Source organism: Plectropomus leopardus, chromosome 6, assembly GCF_026936395.1.
Source record: "Plectropomus leopardus strain MGB_pleo_1.0 chromosome 6, ASM2693639v1, whole genome shotgun sequence".
Lineage (NCBI taxonomy): Eukaryota > Metazoa > Chordata > Actinopteri > Perciformes > Serranidae > Plectropomus > Plectropomus leopardus.
In genome coordinates this window covers 36,694,233-36,711,449 of record NC_142181.1, presented here as the reverse complement: position 1 = coordinate 36,711,449, position 17,217 = coordinate 36,694,233, and the positions used below count along the sequence as shown (strand labels likewise).

The 17,217-nt window shown below is 40.4% G+C and overlaps 1 protein-coding gene across 4 annotated transcripts in view; it reads right to left on the bottom strand.

Moving 5' to 3' along the window:
• The window catches only part of bcas3 (BCAS3 microtubule associated cell migration factor), a 479,979-nt gene that overhangs the window by 323,863 nt on the left and 138,899 nt on the right, over positions 1 to 17,217 (bottom strand). For 3 of the 4 annotated variants that reach the window (XM_088079375.1, XM_088079376.1, XM_088079377.1), the window contains exon 17: positions 4,111 to 4,155. The exons of the other annotated variant lie outside the window; for it this stretch is intronic. In XM_088079375.1, coding sequence (XP_087935501.1) covers positions 4,111 to 4,155 — 45 coding nt within the window. The remainder of the gene's footprint in view (positions 1 to 4,110; positions 4,156 to 17,217) is intronic. 4 annotated transcript variants of the gene reach the window in all.

Sequence of the window (17,217 nt, the reverse complement as noted above, 5' to 3'; positions counted from 1 at the left end):
AGTAGTTCAACTAACTTTCACAGTACTGGGCGCTGAAAGCTGTTGCTGGTAAAACTCTCTTTCTGTTGCCTCCTTTCAGGCTGTCAGCACCTCATAAATTACTCCCTGGATGCAAGGAGATGTTGATGTCTTTGTTTGGCTAACACTGTGTGAAAGAGGGATCAGGAAAAAAGGAAGTGGTGAGGGTAGTCAGAGGAAAGGCATCTAGACAAGTTTCATGGTCTGTATTTGTTAGTGCTGGGTCAAGTGGAGAAGGCTGAATAACCAAATCTCCAGAATAAAGCCAGTCTGTGAGAGGAAGATGGGGCGAGATAAAGTCACACTCAGGATATTGCCTTGGCTAACTCCAGAGAGCCCTTGTCTTCTCTTCCTTGGGGTTATTCATTTGTCAGTACATCCAGAAGATAAAGCTTTCAACAAACAGGTTCAGTTGACTATCTACTCACTCTGAGGGAGTGTTTTCATTACTGTACTTTTTTTCTAAGCATGTACCCTTTTTTCTTCCATTCACTAAGATAGGCACACACTCTGAAAAACTCTGTGATCCATTAAAGTGAAAATGGCTCAGAGAAAGTTCAATGGTAAGAGAGCAGGGGAGAGAAGAGATCTGTTCAGTCACAAGACGCCATATAACTTATATAAGGAACAGTATTCCCAACTTTGACTGGATGGTTCTCCAAAGTAAAGGTTCTTCTTTGGTGAGGTGTTTAATTGCTGAAAACCCAGGTGTTCCAACTTTCCCATTGCTGGAAAATATGTTTCACTCTCAAAGGTGCTGTGGTTCACTGGTTTCAATAACCCAAGAAACACAAATCCTATTTCAGAGCAACTTCATGTCGCTTTTCAAGGGTGAGAGCTTGGGGCTGATGAATATGCCACAGAATGACTTACACTGTGTACTAGAAGAACATAAACATAAACAAAACATAACCCTTATATCAATGAATTATAAAACATAAGTATACTACAAGGGAACAGGGGGTGGAGTTACTTCACAGAAAGCAAATCTCTGTTTTCCTCCTCCCTCCACAAGATTTCGTTTTGTACGTCTGCCCTTTAGCAGGGAGTGGAATCCATTTTCTTTGCAACTTTAATTCACTGAAGACTCATGTCATTTCCACTTTTAATTTAACAAATGAGGACTCTTGACCGAGCTAATAGCTTTTCCTCAAGGGCATAATTCAATCTGCGACATCAACCATCAAAGTCCCTTCGCATTACTATGTCCGGGGCTAACGCAAGGCGCCTCCGAGGGGGGATGGAAGACCAGTGGCAGCTTCCATTTATTTTCAGAGCCCTCGCAGTAAACAAATATGATCGAGCTCACTAGAGATGGCCATCCAGTGACAAAGAGCTGTATGGCTGTCATTGCGCTGATTCTGAGCCTTATGGTTAATTTGAATCATAAAAGGAGCCGGTATTAAGACTGCAACTAGGAAGGGATAGAAAGACAGTGAAAGGAAGAGAGAGAGAGAGGGCAGTCATGTGGAGGACACATCCTTCAACGTCACATTTATTATTTTACAACAGCCCTTGGAAAAGAGGCAGCCTTGGGGCTGTGTCGAACACACAGCACTAATGACAACCACTGGGGAAACTCAGTGAACGCTGGAGAGCGGCCATCACCATGGAAGCTAGGACTTTTTTTTACCTGTTCCCATTTCCTATACTCCATGTGTGCCACACTAAACATGTAAGTTTATTTAATAGTGTTTGGTGTCAAATTCTGCTAATAATAAGTACAATATTGGTGTAAGCTCATGAGTTTGTTGAGAAAGTCAGAGCCTCCCACTATAAAATCACTTGTTTAAAATTCATTCTTAGAACATGAAATGGAAACTCAAGAACGCAAGATACACTTCATGGTATCCTGGAGAAGGAATTAAATTGAGGGCTAAACTCTGCCTAAGCAGATATTGGAAATGGACTGTCACAGCATATGTCTCAAGACATACACTATAAGAGAAACAATATAGGTTTGACTGGCTCAATTTGGAGAGAAAGGCAGTTATTGTGAGGGTCAAGATTCCAATGCTAATGATGTGTACCTTTGAAAAGTATATGCTATGAAATCACTAAGGGCTTAGATTAAGCGGGAGGTGGATGAAGACAGAAAGAAAAAAGCTTCAATTAAAAAGTATGAGTGACTGCCCACAACAAAAGACGAAACCCAAGACTTGGGGAAGGCACCACATGCTATTCATTTTCTAAAGTGAATAGAGTCAGCAGGGAGGAGGTGGAGAGCAGGGAGCCGGGAAGGGAAAAGTTCACTTCACTGAGCCACTCAATCATCTCTCCATAAGTAACTCTGTCATAATGGGGCTTCTTTTAAAAGCTGGGAAGCATCTGATTTCATGAAACAGCGTTGAAAAGAGACTTGGCTTCAGTCCCCTGCAGGAAACAGCTTGAATAGGAAGCTGCTGTGCCTTCTAAAGTTTGAAAAATGTAAATGAACTTTAATTTAAAATGTATAGCTTAAAGTTACTAATTGCATGATTATTAGCGTTACATTTCCATTCGTTGTATTTAGTTCACTATTCAGTCTGACTGTGTTCTTGATTGCTGTCATCTGATGATTTTGCCCTAATGATCAGTAGCAAATCATCTATTCCACCAATGTTGTTTTCAGATGAAATGGAAGTTGTGGTTTTGGTAGCTGAAGGCAGTTACTGTTTTCTTGATGACTGGAGGAAAATGCAGATTAAAGAGTAGTTTTATTTGTGTTATTCACTTTAAAAGAATCTTTACAGCTGCGCCTCTGTGTTTGTGGAAAGCATGGGGCCATTTTTGTTTTGTTTTTTATCTAGCTTTGGCAAAAGACAATGAAATATCCACTCTTTGTCCTGCCTCCAAATCTCTGATTAGCACAGTTGTTTTTCGGTGCAAACAGCTGTCAGTGTGCACCATATTTATTTAAATTTCTAAAACAAAACTGGAGATGTGGGAACCCATTCAGAGGTCTGAACCCAGGCAAGCACATTATTGTAATACCTAAACGCAAATTAGCAAGTCATGAATTGATAATCTGAATATTGTATATTTTAATTAGAATGATTTTTTCCCCACTGAAAGCAGCTGTCTAAGGTGGATAAGAACTGGGAGAGAGACCTAAAACAGCAAAGTCGTAGGCCATAAAATCAAAATGAGCCATAGATAGAAGTTATCTTTGGGTACGTGGTTACATAATTTCCATCATTTCTGCACATAATCATTTGATCCATTGTCATTATAAAACACTGATTAGTGAAGCTTTAAATTGAATTCTTTAGTTACAATTAACAAAACTGAAATTTAGAGTATGTGGCATACTGGGTCCTCTTGTCCTTTGCAAACAAATGTACATATCACTCACATTTCCATAATCACACAAGCAACTGTTCATGATATTACCAGTATATGGCAAGGCACAATTGCTGCATGCAAACACTCTAGACAGAGGAAAGAAATGTAACCAAAGCAGGCTAAAAGAACACTGAAACAACATAGGTTTTACACAAAGGTGTCACTTTTGGGTTAGAAGCATAGAGTCCAAACAGAAAGAAAGAAAAAGACAAGAAGACAGAGACATCATTTTCTAATGGGTGGATCCAGTGGGTACTTTCAAAGGAACCACATAGCAACCAGACCAGAAGCGCTATGGCTTGCCCTAAAGCCCTTGGCTTTCTGATACAGACCTTACTATTAGAAGACAAGGCATTAATCAAAATATGAAACCATAACTGGTAATACAAGATACGTGCATGCCAAATTTAAATATTAAATCCAACAAATATAAATAAATAAACATAACGTAAGACTTAAATCTTAAATCCAACAAACATATCCTTTGTTCGCTCAAGTACTTTAGTGGCTTCAGCACAACATGTTGAACTGTCCTCCTACAAAAGCTCAACATAACAGAGAGACTGAAGGCTTTGCAAAGAAACAAAAAGGCACAAAAATGATGAGAAAATAACAAAGACTCGTTTGGGGAATTTTTCCGCTTAAAGAATGCATGTAAAGATGTGTTGAGAATATACCAGGAGACAAATGAGAGATAAAGGAGGCAATGTGCTGTGTATACAGTTGCATGCTGCCGAGGGAGCCATGGAGGGGAGAGGCAAAACTCACCATGGAGTTTTAATGGCAAAACATCCCGCCCCAAAGAGGTAGGGTCTTCATGAGAGGGTGGGGGTGGGGTTGGGGAGGGGGTGAAGGGGGTGGGTGGATACAGAGATAGACGGAAAATCCATTATTAAACTAGCACACTTGAGCAAACACACTTTTCACATTACATACTTTTTGACATGTCTGTTTAAATGCACAACACATATGAGGCAGGAAACAGAATGTCTGTGCGCAAAGATGGATTTTAAAACCTGCGGGATGGCTTGATGATTCATCTGCTCAAGCTGCTCTGTAAAGTGTGATACCATATACTTGGCAGATGCAGCATGTCCACAGACTTTGTTTTTTTCTTCAGACATCTGTCATGTTTTTTCTCCCTTAACTTTAAAGAGATTGGGTACATGTGCAGAAACATGTAGGTCTGAATCCAACCATGTAAATACGACCTAGAAAAACGATGGGAAACAGTTCTGATTGTTGAGATTGAGAAAGAGTCTGAGGAGTTTATCCATTTTGTATAACAACTGGGGACACCAATAAAACTAACAGCACTCAGGCATTGTTAAGACAAGAAGTTGTGTTTGCATGCAACTTCTTTTTTTAGTGCGAGTGTGTATTTATGTCGTGCACAGTCCTGCATTGTCTTTTAAAAGTGCGTGTGGGCAAATGTGTGTTCACTGTGATTATGTTAACAAGTACTGTGTGAGTGTATGTGTGTGTGTGTGTGTGTGTGCGCGCGCATGTGTGTGCGTGTGTGTGTGTGTGTGTGTGTGTGTGTGTGTGTGTGCGTATGCAGGAGTCATCTAGAGTATAGTGTCTTGTTCAGGGTGTATTTCTGTCTATCTGTCAGTCTGTGCGTGTTTCTAATGTTTACAAGACATTAGGAGTGGGAGTGTGTTCCTGTGTTTATTCTGCATGTCCAGAGATAGTGACAGAGCTCCGTAAACAGTTTACAGTAAATAAGCCTTTTCCCTACAGCAATAAAGGTCCGATGAGACTGAACTCTGTCCCTGCCAGTCAACCTCCCCCAGTCATGAAAAACAGAATCTCGGGCCAACCAAAGCACTCTGCAGCACTTCTTTATTTTATCGCTTTCGCTGCATCCGACTGGGCCCTCCCAACGATAGCACACAGTCTTCAATTAGTCTTGGTACATGGATGTGTAGAAAAACGTTCCTCTGGGAGACAGGGAGCAACAATTTGCCCTGGAATGTCTTACTCCTGGAGCGCAAGTTGACAAATGAACATGCTGGTTGGTGTAATGGAGGCCCGTGGTAAACTGCCACTTATCAAGGAGTTGCAGAGGGGGGTGGACAGTCTCTACCATCTACCCACTGCTGAGCCTATCAAACATGCTGAGCCCCCATTCTGGGCCTCCAGCTGGGTAAATGGATGGACTCCAATGGGAGAGTGATGGACGAATGGGGTGAAATCTCCATGGGGGCAGAAAAGGCCAAGTAGGCTTTGGGGTTTGCTAGATGCCACTTTGAATTTCTCCCTCCCACTTTCTTGGAACTTATTGTTGTTGGAATTTATGGTCGGTAGCTAACAGAGCGATGAAAACTGATGGCAGTAGTAGTTGAAGAAAAACTAAATAGCCACTCAATTCATACTGGGCACATTTTGGCTCATAAGCTGTGTTTCCACCAAAAACTATAGGTATAGTACATTTGGAACCAAAAGTAACCTCCATGGACATGTACCTAGACCCTAGATCTGTTTAATGAGAGGGAAGAGGGAAGTCTGCACCTTGTTTATCCACAGAATGGTCCCCATCCACAGGACGGGGCTGCACTGTGACATTTTCAGAACAAGAGAGAGCAGACTGGAGTGAGGGTCTCTCTCCCTATGGGATATTTAACAATAGCTGGTTTGTGAGCTTCCGGTGGGACGGTAGAGCAGCATGGACGCATAAGTCGAGAGCTCCCCCAAGCCAACATAATAAACTCCACAAAAACTTGAGAAATAAACGCAGAAGGGCCAACAAACTTTCAATATGAGCAGAGGTTCAACAAAAACAAAGACTAAAGAGCACCCAGATGTCCAAGGTAAAGAAACAAATCGCTCGATTAATGAGAGCATGCAAACACCAGAAGCTAGCATAGCTTCATTTCAAAACAGCCTGGACAGCATTAGTAAACAAATTCAAGCCCTGCAAAACAACTGAAAACAGACCTGAACATTCAAGGACGAAATCACAAATCAAATGAGAAACGAACTGACAGAGCTCAAAGAAGACATCGTCCAGAAGTTTGCAAAAATAACCACAGAAATCGGAGAGCAAGATGAGAAGATAGGTGCCACTTTGATACGCACATAAGAAATTTGTGCACTGCAGGAAATAATGAAAGAGCAGAAGATGATGATGGACAACCTAGACGATTTGGAATAGAGATCTAGACGGAATAATCTACGAATTTATGGCATACAAGAGGAAGCAGAGTTGAAGAGCTACTCAGTTGCACAGTTTTTGGATAAATGGCTCCGTGAAGAGTTCTCATTAAATTTTGACCTCAGGACTCAACGTGCACACAGAGCCTTAGCTCCAAAGCCTAAAGCTGGATTAACCTCCTCTATCTGTTGTTCTAAACTTTCAGCAGTTCACCCTTAAGGAGATGATATTGAAAAAGTTTTGGAGAAGGAAACGGTTTTACTCGGTGGAAACAGAATTTATTTTGAACGCGACTTCTCAGTGAGGATCCTGCAACAACGTAAAGCATACATAGATGTCAAAAAGATCCTAAAGGGAGAAGGCATCCGCTTCCAGACACCGCTGAACAAGATGCACATCCACTGGGCCAGTGGGGTGAAAAGTTATGGCAGTGCAGAGGAGGCAACCAGCGACTTGTGGGAGAGAGGATACGATGTGGGAGAAGTAGGGGCCAACACCGGAGAAACTACACATGACGCAAGGCTCCAGTCAACCGGGAGTGCAAAGTGGAAACACACCGGGAGTGACCGCACCGGAGAGGCCAGCAGACGTGCACGAGCATGGCTGCAAGAATTTCAGTGCAGGGTTAACAACACAGGATGAGAATTTACATAAATTCAAGTTAAAATGAAGATCAGAAGGACATAACCTGCCAGGCGAAGGTAAAGTTTAGCGGAGTATATAGTTTGCTTTGGAGGGCCACAGATAACTGGACTGCGTGCTTGAGAGGGAATGAAACGCAACTGCAAGGACTAGTATGGGTATATTAATCCTTCATGGGTTAAATCTCATTACTAGATGGGGGCCTTTTCTTCATGTGAGGCTTTCCCCTTCAAAACAAAAAGAGAGTCAACACAAAAGGAAGGTTGTTGATGCTTCTTTATGGAGGTCGCCTGTTCTGTATAAAGTTAAAATATGTTCTAAACTGTTTTTCAAAATGTTTTTGTTCATGAATGTCCATTTGAAAGCCTGTGGGGGGGTACCTACCATGTTAATAGAACTAAGAAGGTTTATAGATACCAAACACGAAGAGATTAAACTTTGTCTTAAATAATAATGGATTAGGAAACCCAGTCAAAAGAGCTAAGGTTATGGTCAAATTTAAAAAGGGAAAAGACAAAGATAAACTTCCTGCAAGAAACTCATCAATCGATCGCAGAACATGAGAAAATAAAGAGATTTGGATTTAAAAACACTTTCTATAGTTCACATTCTAATACCCGGAAAAGAGGAGTAGCAATACCAATATCCAATGTAATCAAATTTGAATTTGACCAAACAATGGTAACATGGGTGAATATCTATGCACCACCTGAGAGTAATAAGGAATTCTTTTAATCACTATTTGATATAATTGCAGTCGAAGCAGAAGGCATATGCATATGTGGAGGGGATCTCACTGTAATAATGTACTACGACCTGGACACAACTAGTACTAAGAGAAATAAGATATCTATCACAAAACTTGTGAAAAATACAGGGGACAAAATGAGTTTTTTTGATGTATGGAGAGACTTGCATCCCCTGCAGAGTTACTTTAGTCATTACTCAACAACACACTCTGTATACTCCAGAATTGACTATTTTTTCATGCAGAAAGACAACAAGGATAGAAAGCGAGATATTTTAAACAAAATTACTATGAATCAAGCCCCAAAGCGGCGAAATTGTTGGCGAGAGGGTTACAGAAACAGCAGGAACTGTGCATGTAGGAGACCAATATCTGGTCAAGATCCTCCTTGCGGCTGGAGAGAAGGCCATTACGAAGAACTGGCTTAAGACTGAGGCACCAAGTGTCAAACAGTGGCTGTCAATCATATGATATACTTGTGATAGAGAATCTCACATACAGGTTAAAAATGAAGGAAGAATGCTTTATAAAAGTAGTGGGAAAATGGTTAACGTATAAAACAAAAAAAGGCATGAATAATAATATGGTTTAAAATAAGGTTGTTTCTCCCCACAGAGTTCATTTTTTCAAAGTTCCTGTGTATTTTTTTTTGTTTTGTTTTATTTGTTTGTTTTGTTGTTGTTTTTACTTTCATTTACTTAATTTATTCTTATTTTTATTTTGTCTCATCATTTTATTGAATCACCATATTTCTTTGTAATCCAGCTCTTTAACTTTACTCCTTATTTACCGAAATATGTTGCTTTGTATTGTAGTTTGATGTTCCTGCTTAATGACAAAATAAAATAAAAAGTAAAAAAAATGAAATAAAATTATACAACAATAGCTGGTTTGTGCATTGACTCCTTGTCAGGCAAGAGAAGGGGTTTAGTGCTGCTGGAGCGCACAGGAACAACTCTCCACTAAGTTTTTTTTGTTTCTCTCTCTCTCTCAAAGTGAGAATTAACATTTGAAGTTCACATACTCTGGTCATAATTAATATACTTTTTTTTAAATGCCTCAAGATCCACTCACTACTAAAAGTGACTGTCATCCAAAAAAGACAATAAAAACAGATTGAGTGGTCAAATTTAAGGTGTGTTTATGGACTTGCGTCATTTTCTCATGCATTGTGTAACATTACACGCAAATGTTCCACCGTAACAGTCGCTACAGCTGCTGCTAGAGGCTTCAAGATCCTTTTATTTTATAATTATAGTATTTTATAATTATAGCTCAGCCCTGAGCACATTGTGTTGATTCTCTACTGACCAATCAACAGACTGCAGGGTTTCTAGCTCCACCTTTTAGTACTGGATCAGTGTGCTTGGTACCCTAACAGAGGGGGGACCAAAAATCAGGACAGTTCCAAAGGCACAAGAGGTACTGTCGACAACTTTTCACAATGGAAACACAAAAAAAAGTGTACCAAATTTGAACTGAACCAAACTGACCTGCTGGTGAAAACACACTTCAAGACCTTATGACAGCTTGGACATAACTTGGACATGGCAACATATGAATAACAAGGAACTGCGGGTGTCCCTGAGACTAGGGGTGTGCTGTATTATATTCCTCATGACAGCACCCCTATAGTTTCTAATATAAGTTAAAAATAATATTCATAATATGATAATGGCAATATTCTAACTTGTTGATGCTATGACATCATACTCTCATACACAACAAAACAAGTTTGGCTAAAAGCAAATTGCTATCGGTTCCATGATGGAGGAGATGAATTCCAAAAAGAGGAACAACCTCAGTGGTGTGGAACCAGGGGCGTCCTTAGGCCTGGGTGTTCTGAATGTTTTATGAACGGCCCCGCACTGTTAGGACCCTTTTAGCTACTTACTGTTCAGAGTAAACTGAGTCGGCAGCTCCTCTATCAGAAGAACAATGTGTCTCTTCCCTCTCGTCTCTCTCCTCCATCTCATTTTGTTGTCGTAATGTAAGCCTGTATGCGGCTCAATAAAACTGTGATACATGTGAATGTTGTTATGTTATCTGCTTAAAATTCAGAATAAGTAAGATTTTATGCTGTGGTCTCATCGTGTTACCAGGCCAATAAATCCCAGTTTTAGACATCTGCAGTACCTTTTTTAAAGAAAATTTCCAGGCAAAGATAAAAAACACACAAATGAAAAGAAAATTGCAGTGCGCTGAAATCTACATTACTCAGTGACAGAAGCTCTCGCAGTGATTTTCAGACGATGATCGGTGAGTGTGAGCTCATAAATTGTCCTTTTAACCTATCAAAAATCTTGCTGGAGAAATGCAAGCTTGTAAGTAGAAATGATTTAAAGTTGTAGAAAAAAAATATGTCTAAATGAAATGTCAATGCTCTCTACCCTGATTCCAATTTTTCATTTTTGTTTTAGTCTAACTGCATTATTTTTAAAAGAATATTTTGACAAGAAGCAATGACAAGGAGTTGACTGAAATGTTGTGACTTTTTGTCAACGAATACATTTTTATAAAAAAAGAACTATTGCTTTCTCTTGAAATGTGTTTTTTTAATGTTGGCTGATTTATCTCATCTTAGCCTGAAGTTTCCACTGAGTTTTGTTTCATTTCATGCATTTTTTTATCCATATTTATCATCTTTTTTTCTACTACAAATGTTTTATATTATTTTATGTTAAGCACTTTGTGTTGCATTTTTTGCATTAATTGTGCTATATATTTTAGTATTATAGTTTTATTATTATTATAATTATTATTTTGAGTTGCTGTCCAGACTTAATCTATGAGGAATGAAAATGAATAAAATGTGACGAAAAACAAATAAGAATTTTCATCTTAAGATAAAGACTAAATTATTTTTTTAAAAGACTAAATTATTTTTAAAAAGATAAATTCTCCCATAGCACTGATAATATATAATAAAAAACAAAACCACACATTTTGTTCATGTTTGTTAAGGATCTATGTGTCAACATAGCTGTATGCAATCATCTGAAGTGAACATTTTTATGCGACCACAATGAAAAATGTCATGGCAGCCTCTAACACATGCTGTGGCATGTTGGTAAACACGAGTTCAACATGGATCAGTGAAATTAAAGGGGTGTTAGACTGTGTGTGGGTGTGTTACTGAGAGGAAGCAGGGAAAGAGGAAGTGGAGACAGGGGAAAAGAGCAAGCGTAATCGACCTGTGAGGGCGACGACCCCACTCCCAGAGAATAACCGTTCACACATTCATCTCTTAACCCTCTGGCCCTAATAGCAGCTCCGCCTGGGCCATTAAATAGGGAGGGAGGTGAGGTGATTTGTTCATCTGGTTTAGTCTTGCTGCCATGTGATGCTGGGCAGCGCGCTCCTAAAGCCCCTTTCTATCTGTGGTCTCAGTGCGGCTCTGGAAGACAATGGCTGTAGTGCTGGGCTGACTCATACATACGTATTACAGTAATCTGAGGGCACATCTGCAGCAGGTCACAGGGTCTCATTCATCTATCGCTGTTCACTTTGTCGTTACCTCGCCTGCACTCCATTTGCATTTGCTTGAAAATGTCATCAGCAGGATTTGTTGGAGGGTGGTCTTCTGTTTTGTGTGTGACAATCTTTCCATTTGGATTTTCATTTGTCTGTATTAAAGTCAGACTGTGTGTAGAGAGGATAAGTGTGCAATAGTTTGTCTGCTTGCAAATCCCAAATGTATCACTCTCAGGCATTTTGACAAGTTAAATCCCCATACAACTCTGGTGGCTGTAGGGACAAGTAGACTTTGCTCAAAGCTGACTGTTTGAAACATTCTCTCTTAATCTTTTTCACAGATTAAGTTCCAACAGTGACATTTCAGCAAGACAGAATCTTCTGATTTTGTGAACAGTGTATTTTTCCTCCTTGGGATTTAATTCATCTGGGGCCAAACTTCTACCAAATTTGGCTGACAGGAAACCAGAGGCCGGGTCAGAGATGACACTCCTCTCCTTGTTCGGGACTCTCAGAAGGCTTTGAGGACAAGCTTGGCTGTCCTCCTTCACTCTCTGACCGGGCCCTGTCTGGAGGGGGGTTATCAGGCGGATGCTGAGCCACATCCGACTCGACCTCCCCACTCTGACATGGAAAACACCAACATCTAAATTAAGAGAGGAGGGGGCTCAGCGTTAACTTGCTGAGGTTTTCTTTGATGTTTAAAATCTGAGGCAACTGAAGTCAAACAGCAGCATTTTGCACATTGGTGGTCTATAGGCAGGGGGCAGGTTCTATGAAGGGAACCCTTCAATGAGCCTCAGCACACAAAGGAGGGGATTTATCAACACGCCTATTATCAACACGTCTGTCTTTGTATGTTGTTGTTCTGTGTGTGTGTGTGTGTGTGTGTGTGTGTGTGTGTGTGTGTGTGTGTGTGTGTGGGCGTGCATGCGTACGTGTGTGTGTCACGGCACAGTGCACACAAAGGCAGCCTGGTAGGGAATGTAGGTTAAGCAGCTGGTGTGTTCCTCTGCCGCCTTGCCAACAGGGATCTGCTCATACAGGTGTAAATACAGCTGCTGGACGCTTCTCTCTCTCTCTCTCTCTCTCTCTCTCTCTATAACACACACGCACACTCACACATAAAAAGAGAGAGAAGGCTGGCTGCACAGACAGACAGATGGTGCCTGGGCACTCCTGTGCAAGTATGGCGTGAAAGCATATGATATCACCCCCCACTCTAGGGGCCAAACCTGCTGCTTCACTCAGTGTGTGTGAGTATATTCGGTGTATTGGTGAAGCCGTGCACATGCAGGAGCGGGCCGCACAGCTGCATGTCCTGATGCATTAACACTGAGGCCTGGCCTGGTTGGATGGATGATGAGGTACTGAGGCAGCCACCCAGACCTGATCATGTCCTACGGTGCCAACATAGCTGTTCGAGGTGTTTGGCCAGATATGAAAGGTGAAAAATTTGAAATATTGATAGAATTATTACACAAAGCAATGGTTTAAAGGTGAAAGATGGCCAACAAAGCCCATGAAAGAACTCAAAACCAACAATTAATATGTCCTTTGACCAGGATTGTGTGTGGTGATATATCTCCTCCTCTGTGCCATACAGTCATATTATTGTACAAAGACTATTAAAAATACACCCTGCCATCCTGTTGCACTTGCTGGCATGTTCCTTTAGTACCATGAACACACACTGCAATTTATTTTGACTCAGTCCCACATACACTGTCATGATATTGGCATTTAAGGAAAACATTTCACCTTAAGGCTACTGCTGGCAGCTACTGGCTAGTTGCCAGTAGCTGCCAGCAGTAGGAATGAATAAACGGTTTTATTGGTACCATCCACACCTTTTCACAATGGAAATGCAAAAATAACCCTTGCAATGTGTACTGAACTGAACTGAACAGGATTGCTTGTTGGACTATACTCAGTCATGGACTTTCACTACAGCGCTGGACCCGTTACTGCGGTCCAGCTCAATGAATCGCATCAACACATGTTCGAAGAAAGAACAATAATACCAAGACACAGTCACACAGTGGAGTGGATCTGCTTCCTCTGGGGCTCTTTCTACTGATGGGCTCCTTTTTGCTCAACTTAACACAACCCTCCTCTTCAGCTCTGCTCAGGGATCTATGTCCACACATGACTGGTGGAGGCTGCACAGCCATCGATACTATAGTTTGTTAAAAGTCCTGTCAGTGTGGATAACCAAAAGGAGAATTTTGTCAATGTGGAACCACCCATTTCGACATTGTAACTCATGACATCACTTTGATTTAGGGGGAACAGACATTCCTGTTTTCCGTGAACAATCCTCTTTTTTGGTGGCTTGTTCCCAGCTAGCAGCCTGGTAAGACCATCCTGATCCTGTGAGCTAAACATTCTATTTCACTCTCTGTATCAGTTTGGACTCTCTGCCACCCCAAACACTTTCCAGAATTAGCAATCCACTCGGGCCAATCAGGGATCTGCACCCTAGTTGACAGCATAAGCAGCCAATGAGGGACTGCGTTGTAGCTGATGATGTGACACGTAAATCAGTAACAGAGTTGATAACAACAAATAACAAGATCAAGAGGATGCAATCAGTTCCTCGCAGGAAAATACTTTTTTTTTTACGTTTTTCTGACAGGATTTGGCAAAAGCTTGATTTCAGTGTTCATTTCGTTGATGAAAATTATTTGTCAACGACGTTTTTTTCCATGATGAAAATGAGACAATGATGAGCTAAAAATAGATCTTAAGAATAAAAACTGTGACGAAATCTAAGTTTCATTTTTGTTATTGAGACAAAATGAGAAGAGACGAGACAAAAGGTCAGTGAATTATTGTCCGACATTAAAAATGAGAGGAGAGGAGAACAGAATGACAAACAACAGCTGTGCCCACAGTTATTTTCTAACGCAGCATGAACAACAGTTTGAGATCAGAGCACTGACTCTCCAGTAAATAGTCAGCACCACGATGTTTCGCTAGCCTGCAAACACTCACACTGGAGCAGCGTCAGCTGTTGGTGGAAGCTGTGAGCTGTAGTTCAGCAGTAAATAAGCAGCCATGTGTGTCTGACTGTGGATGACGGAGCTGTTATCTGTGGAGTTCGCTAGCTGTAGCGAAAGCTGTTAGCATTTAGCATTTAGTTAGTGATCCCCACTGGTTGCCGTCCTCTCTATACATCTCTTCTCTGCACAACGTGTGACAGGTAGGACGCTCAGTTATCTGAGAGAGTAGTTCTGCTGTATGTGAAAAGTCTGAACTTTTCTCTGACAGCTACAAGTTTAATTTTAATCAGCAACTCTGTGAGAGGACCTGAGCTTCAACCTCCAAACTAACATTCTGCAGATTTAGAAAAAAAAATCAGACTGAAATAAAGTAACTTTTCTGCTTCTTAACAGTGAGATCAATAAGTCAGAGTTTACAGTGAGCATGGGCTCAAATCCCAGTTGTCTCAAATTAGTTATTTGTGGTGTCAAAGGTGTTTGAGGCCATAGTAAATGAAAATCAGTGAGTGGTGCTTGTAAATCACCCTTTAAACCTGTGAAAAACTCTGATGGAGAAATGCAACTACTAAAATGTGACTAAAACTAATAAGCATTTTCATCAGATACAAATGGTAAATATAAATAAATTGGGTTTATTTTAGACTGTTACTGACTAACTGATGACATATCTGTGTAGTAGAGGCTCGTGCTGACATCTGGATCGGCTGACGACATTTGGCATGGCAGAGAGTCCAGACTGTTACAGAAAGAGTTGTACCCGCAGATGTCGCTCAATCACATAACTGACACTTTTTTACACAGTCTCATGCCCCACGTCCATTTTCTCTCACAGAGAAAAAAACATTTCTAAGTGATTATTACCAGCATGCCCATTTAATGTTTAGAAACCTGAGCCTTGTATGGAAATTACAGCAGGACAAACGACAAACAACATGTCAGTGGTTACAAAAAATGAGCCTAACAAAGACATTAATTATCTGATGATAGCAAGGTGCTGTCCTATGCTGAGACAAGAGCAGTGGATAAGGCATTAAATTTTACTCATGTAGCAGCTGGTTAATTAGCTAGCTAGCTTGCCAATTCTGCCATGCTATCATGCCACACTGGTTTCAGAAAATGAGGAATACAGTAATACAGGAGCGTCAGCATCCACACTCTGTTTGTTAGCACCTAGTCATTTTGAAAAAGCAACAGCCAATAGAAACACTGTCACTCACGTCATCACTTACTTCAACCAATGGTACATTGTAGAGATGGGTTGATTTACGGTATTAGTGGTCGGGTCAGGTGTATGAGATAAATCTGGTTTGATTTCATGCTAACCAGCTGAATCGACATTTGTCCTTATGACACATTCTGGCAAAGTAAAAAGTAGCCTACATCAGCAGCCTGTGCTGACGGTGTCATAAATCCAACTTGTATTGCATTAGTATTCAGCAATATGGCCATGTGAATGACATAATGTTATACTTGTTTATAAACTAATGTATGGAGCCCCGAGTGTCTGACAGGCTGTGAGCTGAGCACAGCAACATGAAGAAGATAACATTTCAGTACAAGTGGGTGGGGAAGAGTGTTGCACATTGTGTTTACTAGAAAGTTCATGTTTTTGTTGAGGGGGATGAACTGTGCCAATATGGCAACACTTTGAACTTGAAGCCAACAAAAGAGGTGTGCTAACTGGCATTGAGAGACACGGTGCACTGTTTTGGGCTTAATTTTTGTTAGCTCTTGTTAATCAAGTTTAAATGAGAAGTTATTTAATACAATGCCTGCCTATTTCATCACTACAACCTCAACAAGGTGTCAGCTGACTGCAGGGGGATTGCCAGGAAGCTGAGATTTAGTGGGAAATGGAATAACATCCCACTTGTTGTTGTCTATATTGTATGTCATTTCCAATAAATATCACAATATAAAATGTGTTTTCTGTTTCAAAAGTACAAACACAGGAAGACAGCAAATACTAATTTATTTTTAAATTGGTTATATCTCCGCCTAAATATAATAAGTTCATTCTTGAGTCAAAAAGACATTTGCAAAAATTTGAGGAAACTCCCTACAGGCCTTCTTGATTTATTGCATTCACAATAAGACTGACGCAAGGTCAAAGTGACCTTGATGTTTGCACTCCAAATTCTAATCAGTTCATTGTTAAGTCTAAGTGGACATTTGTGTTACATTTCAACAAATTCCCTCCATATATCAAGTTCACAAAATTGAGATGGATTCAAAGTCAACCTGACCTTGACCTTTGACCACCTGAGTCCAAGTGAATGTTTGTGCCAAAGTTTGCAAAATTCCCTCAAGGTGTTCTTGTGATATTGCATTCACGAGAATGAGATGGATGTAAGATCACAGTGACCTTGACTTTTCACCTATGACAATCAAAATCAAATCAGTTCATCCTTGAGTCCAAGTGACATTTGTGCCAAACTTGAATTTAAAAAAAAAAAAACCTCAAGGCATTGTTGAGATATCCATTCACAAGAATGAGATAGATAGACATTAACAGTGACCTTGGCCTTTGACTTATGACCATCTAAATCTAATCAGGTCATGTTTAAGTCCAAGTGAAAGTTTGTGCTATATCTGAAAAAATCCCTCAAGTTGTCTTGAGATGTCATGTTCACAACAATAAAACAAATGAGGTCAGTGCCATTGACCTTTTACTTATGACCACCAAAATCTAATCATTTCTTTGTGGGCATATGTGCTAAATTTGAAGAAATGTAATTATAGTGTTCTTTAGATATCGTGTTTACAAGAGTAGAATGGACAGACATACAGACAGCCCGAAAATATAATGACTGCGGCCATGGCTTATTGCCGATGCAGAGGCAAAAAAA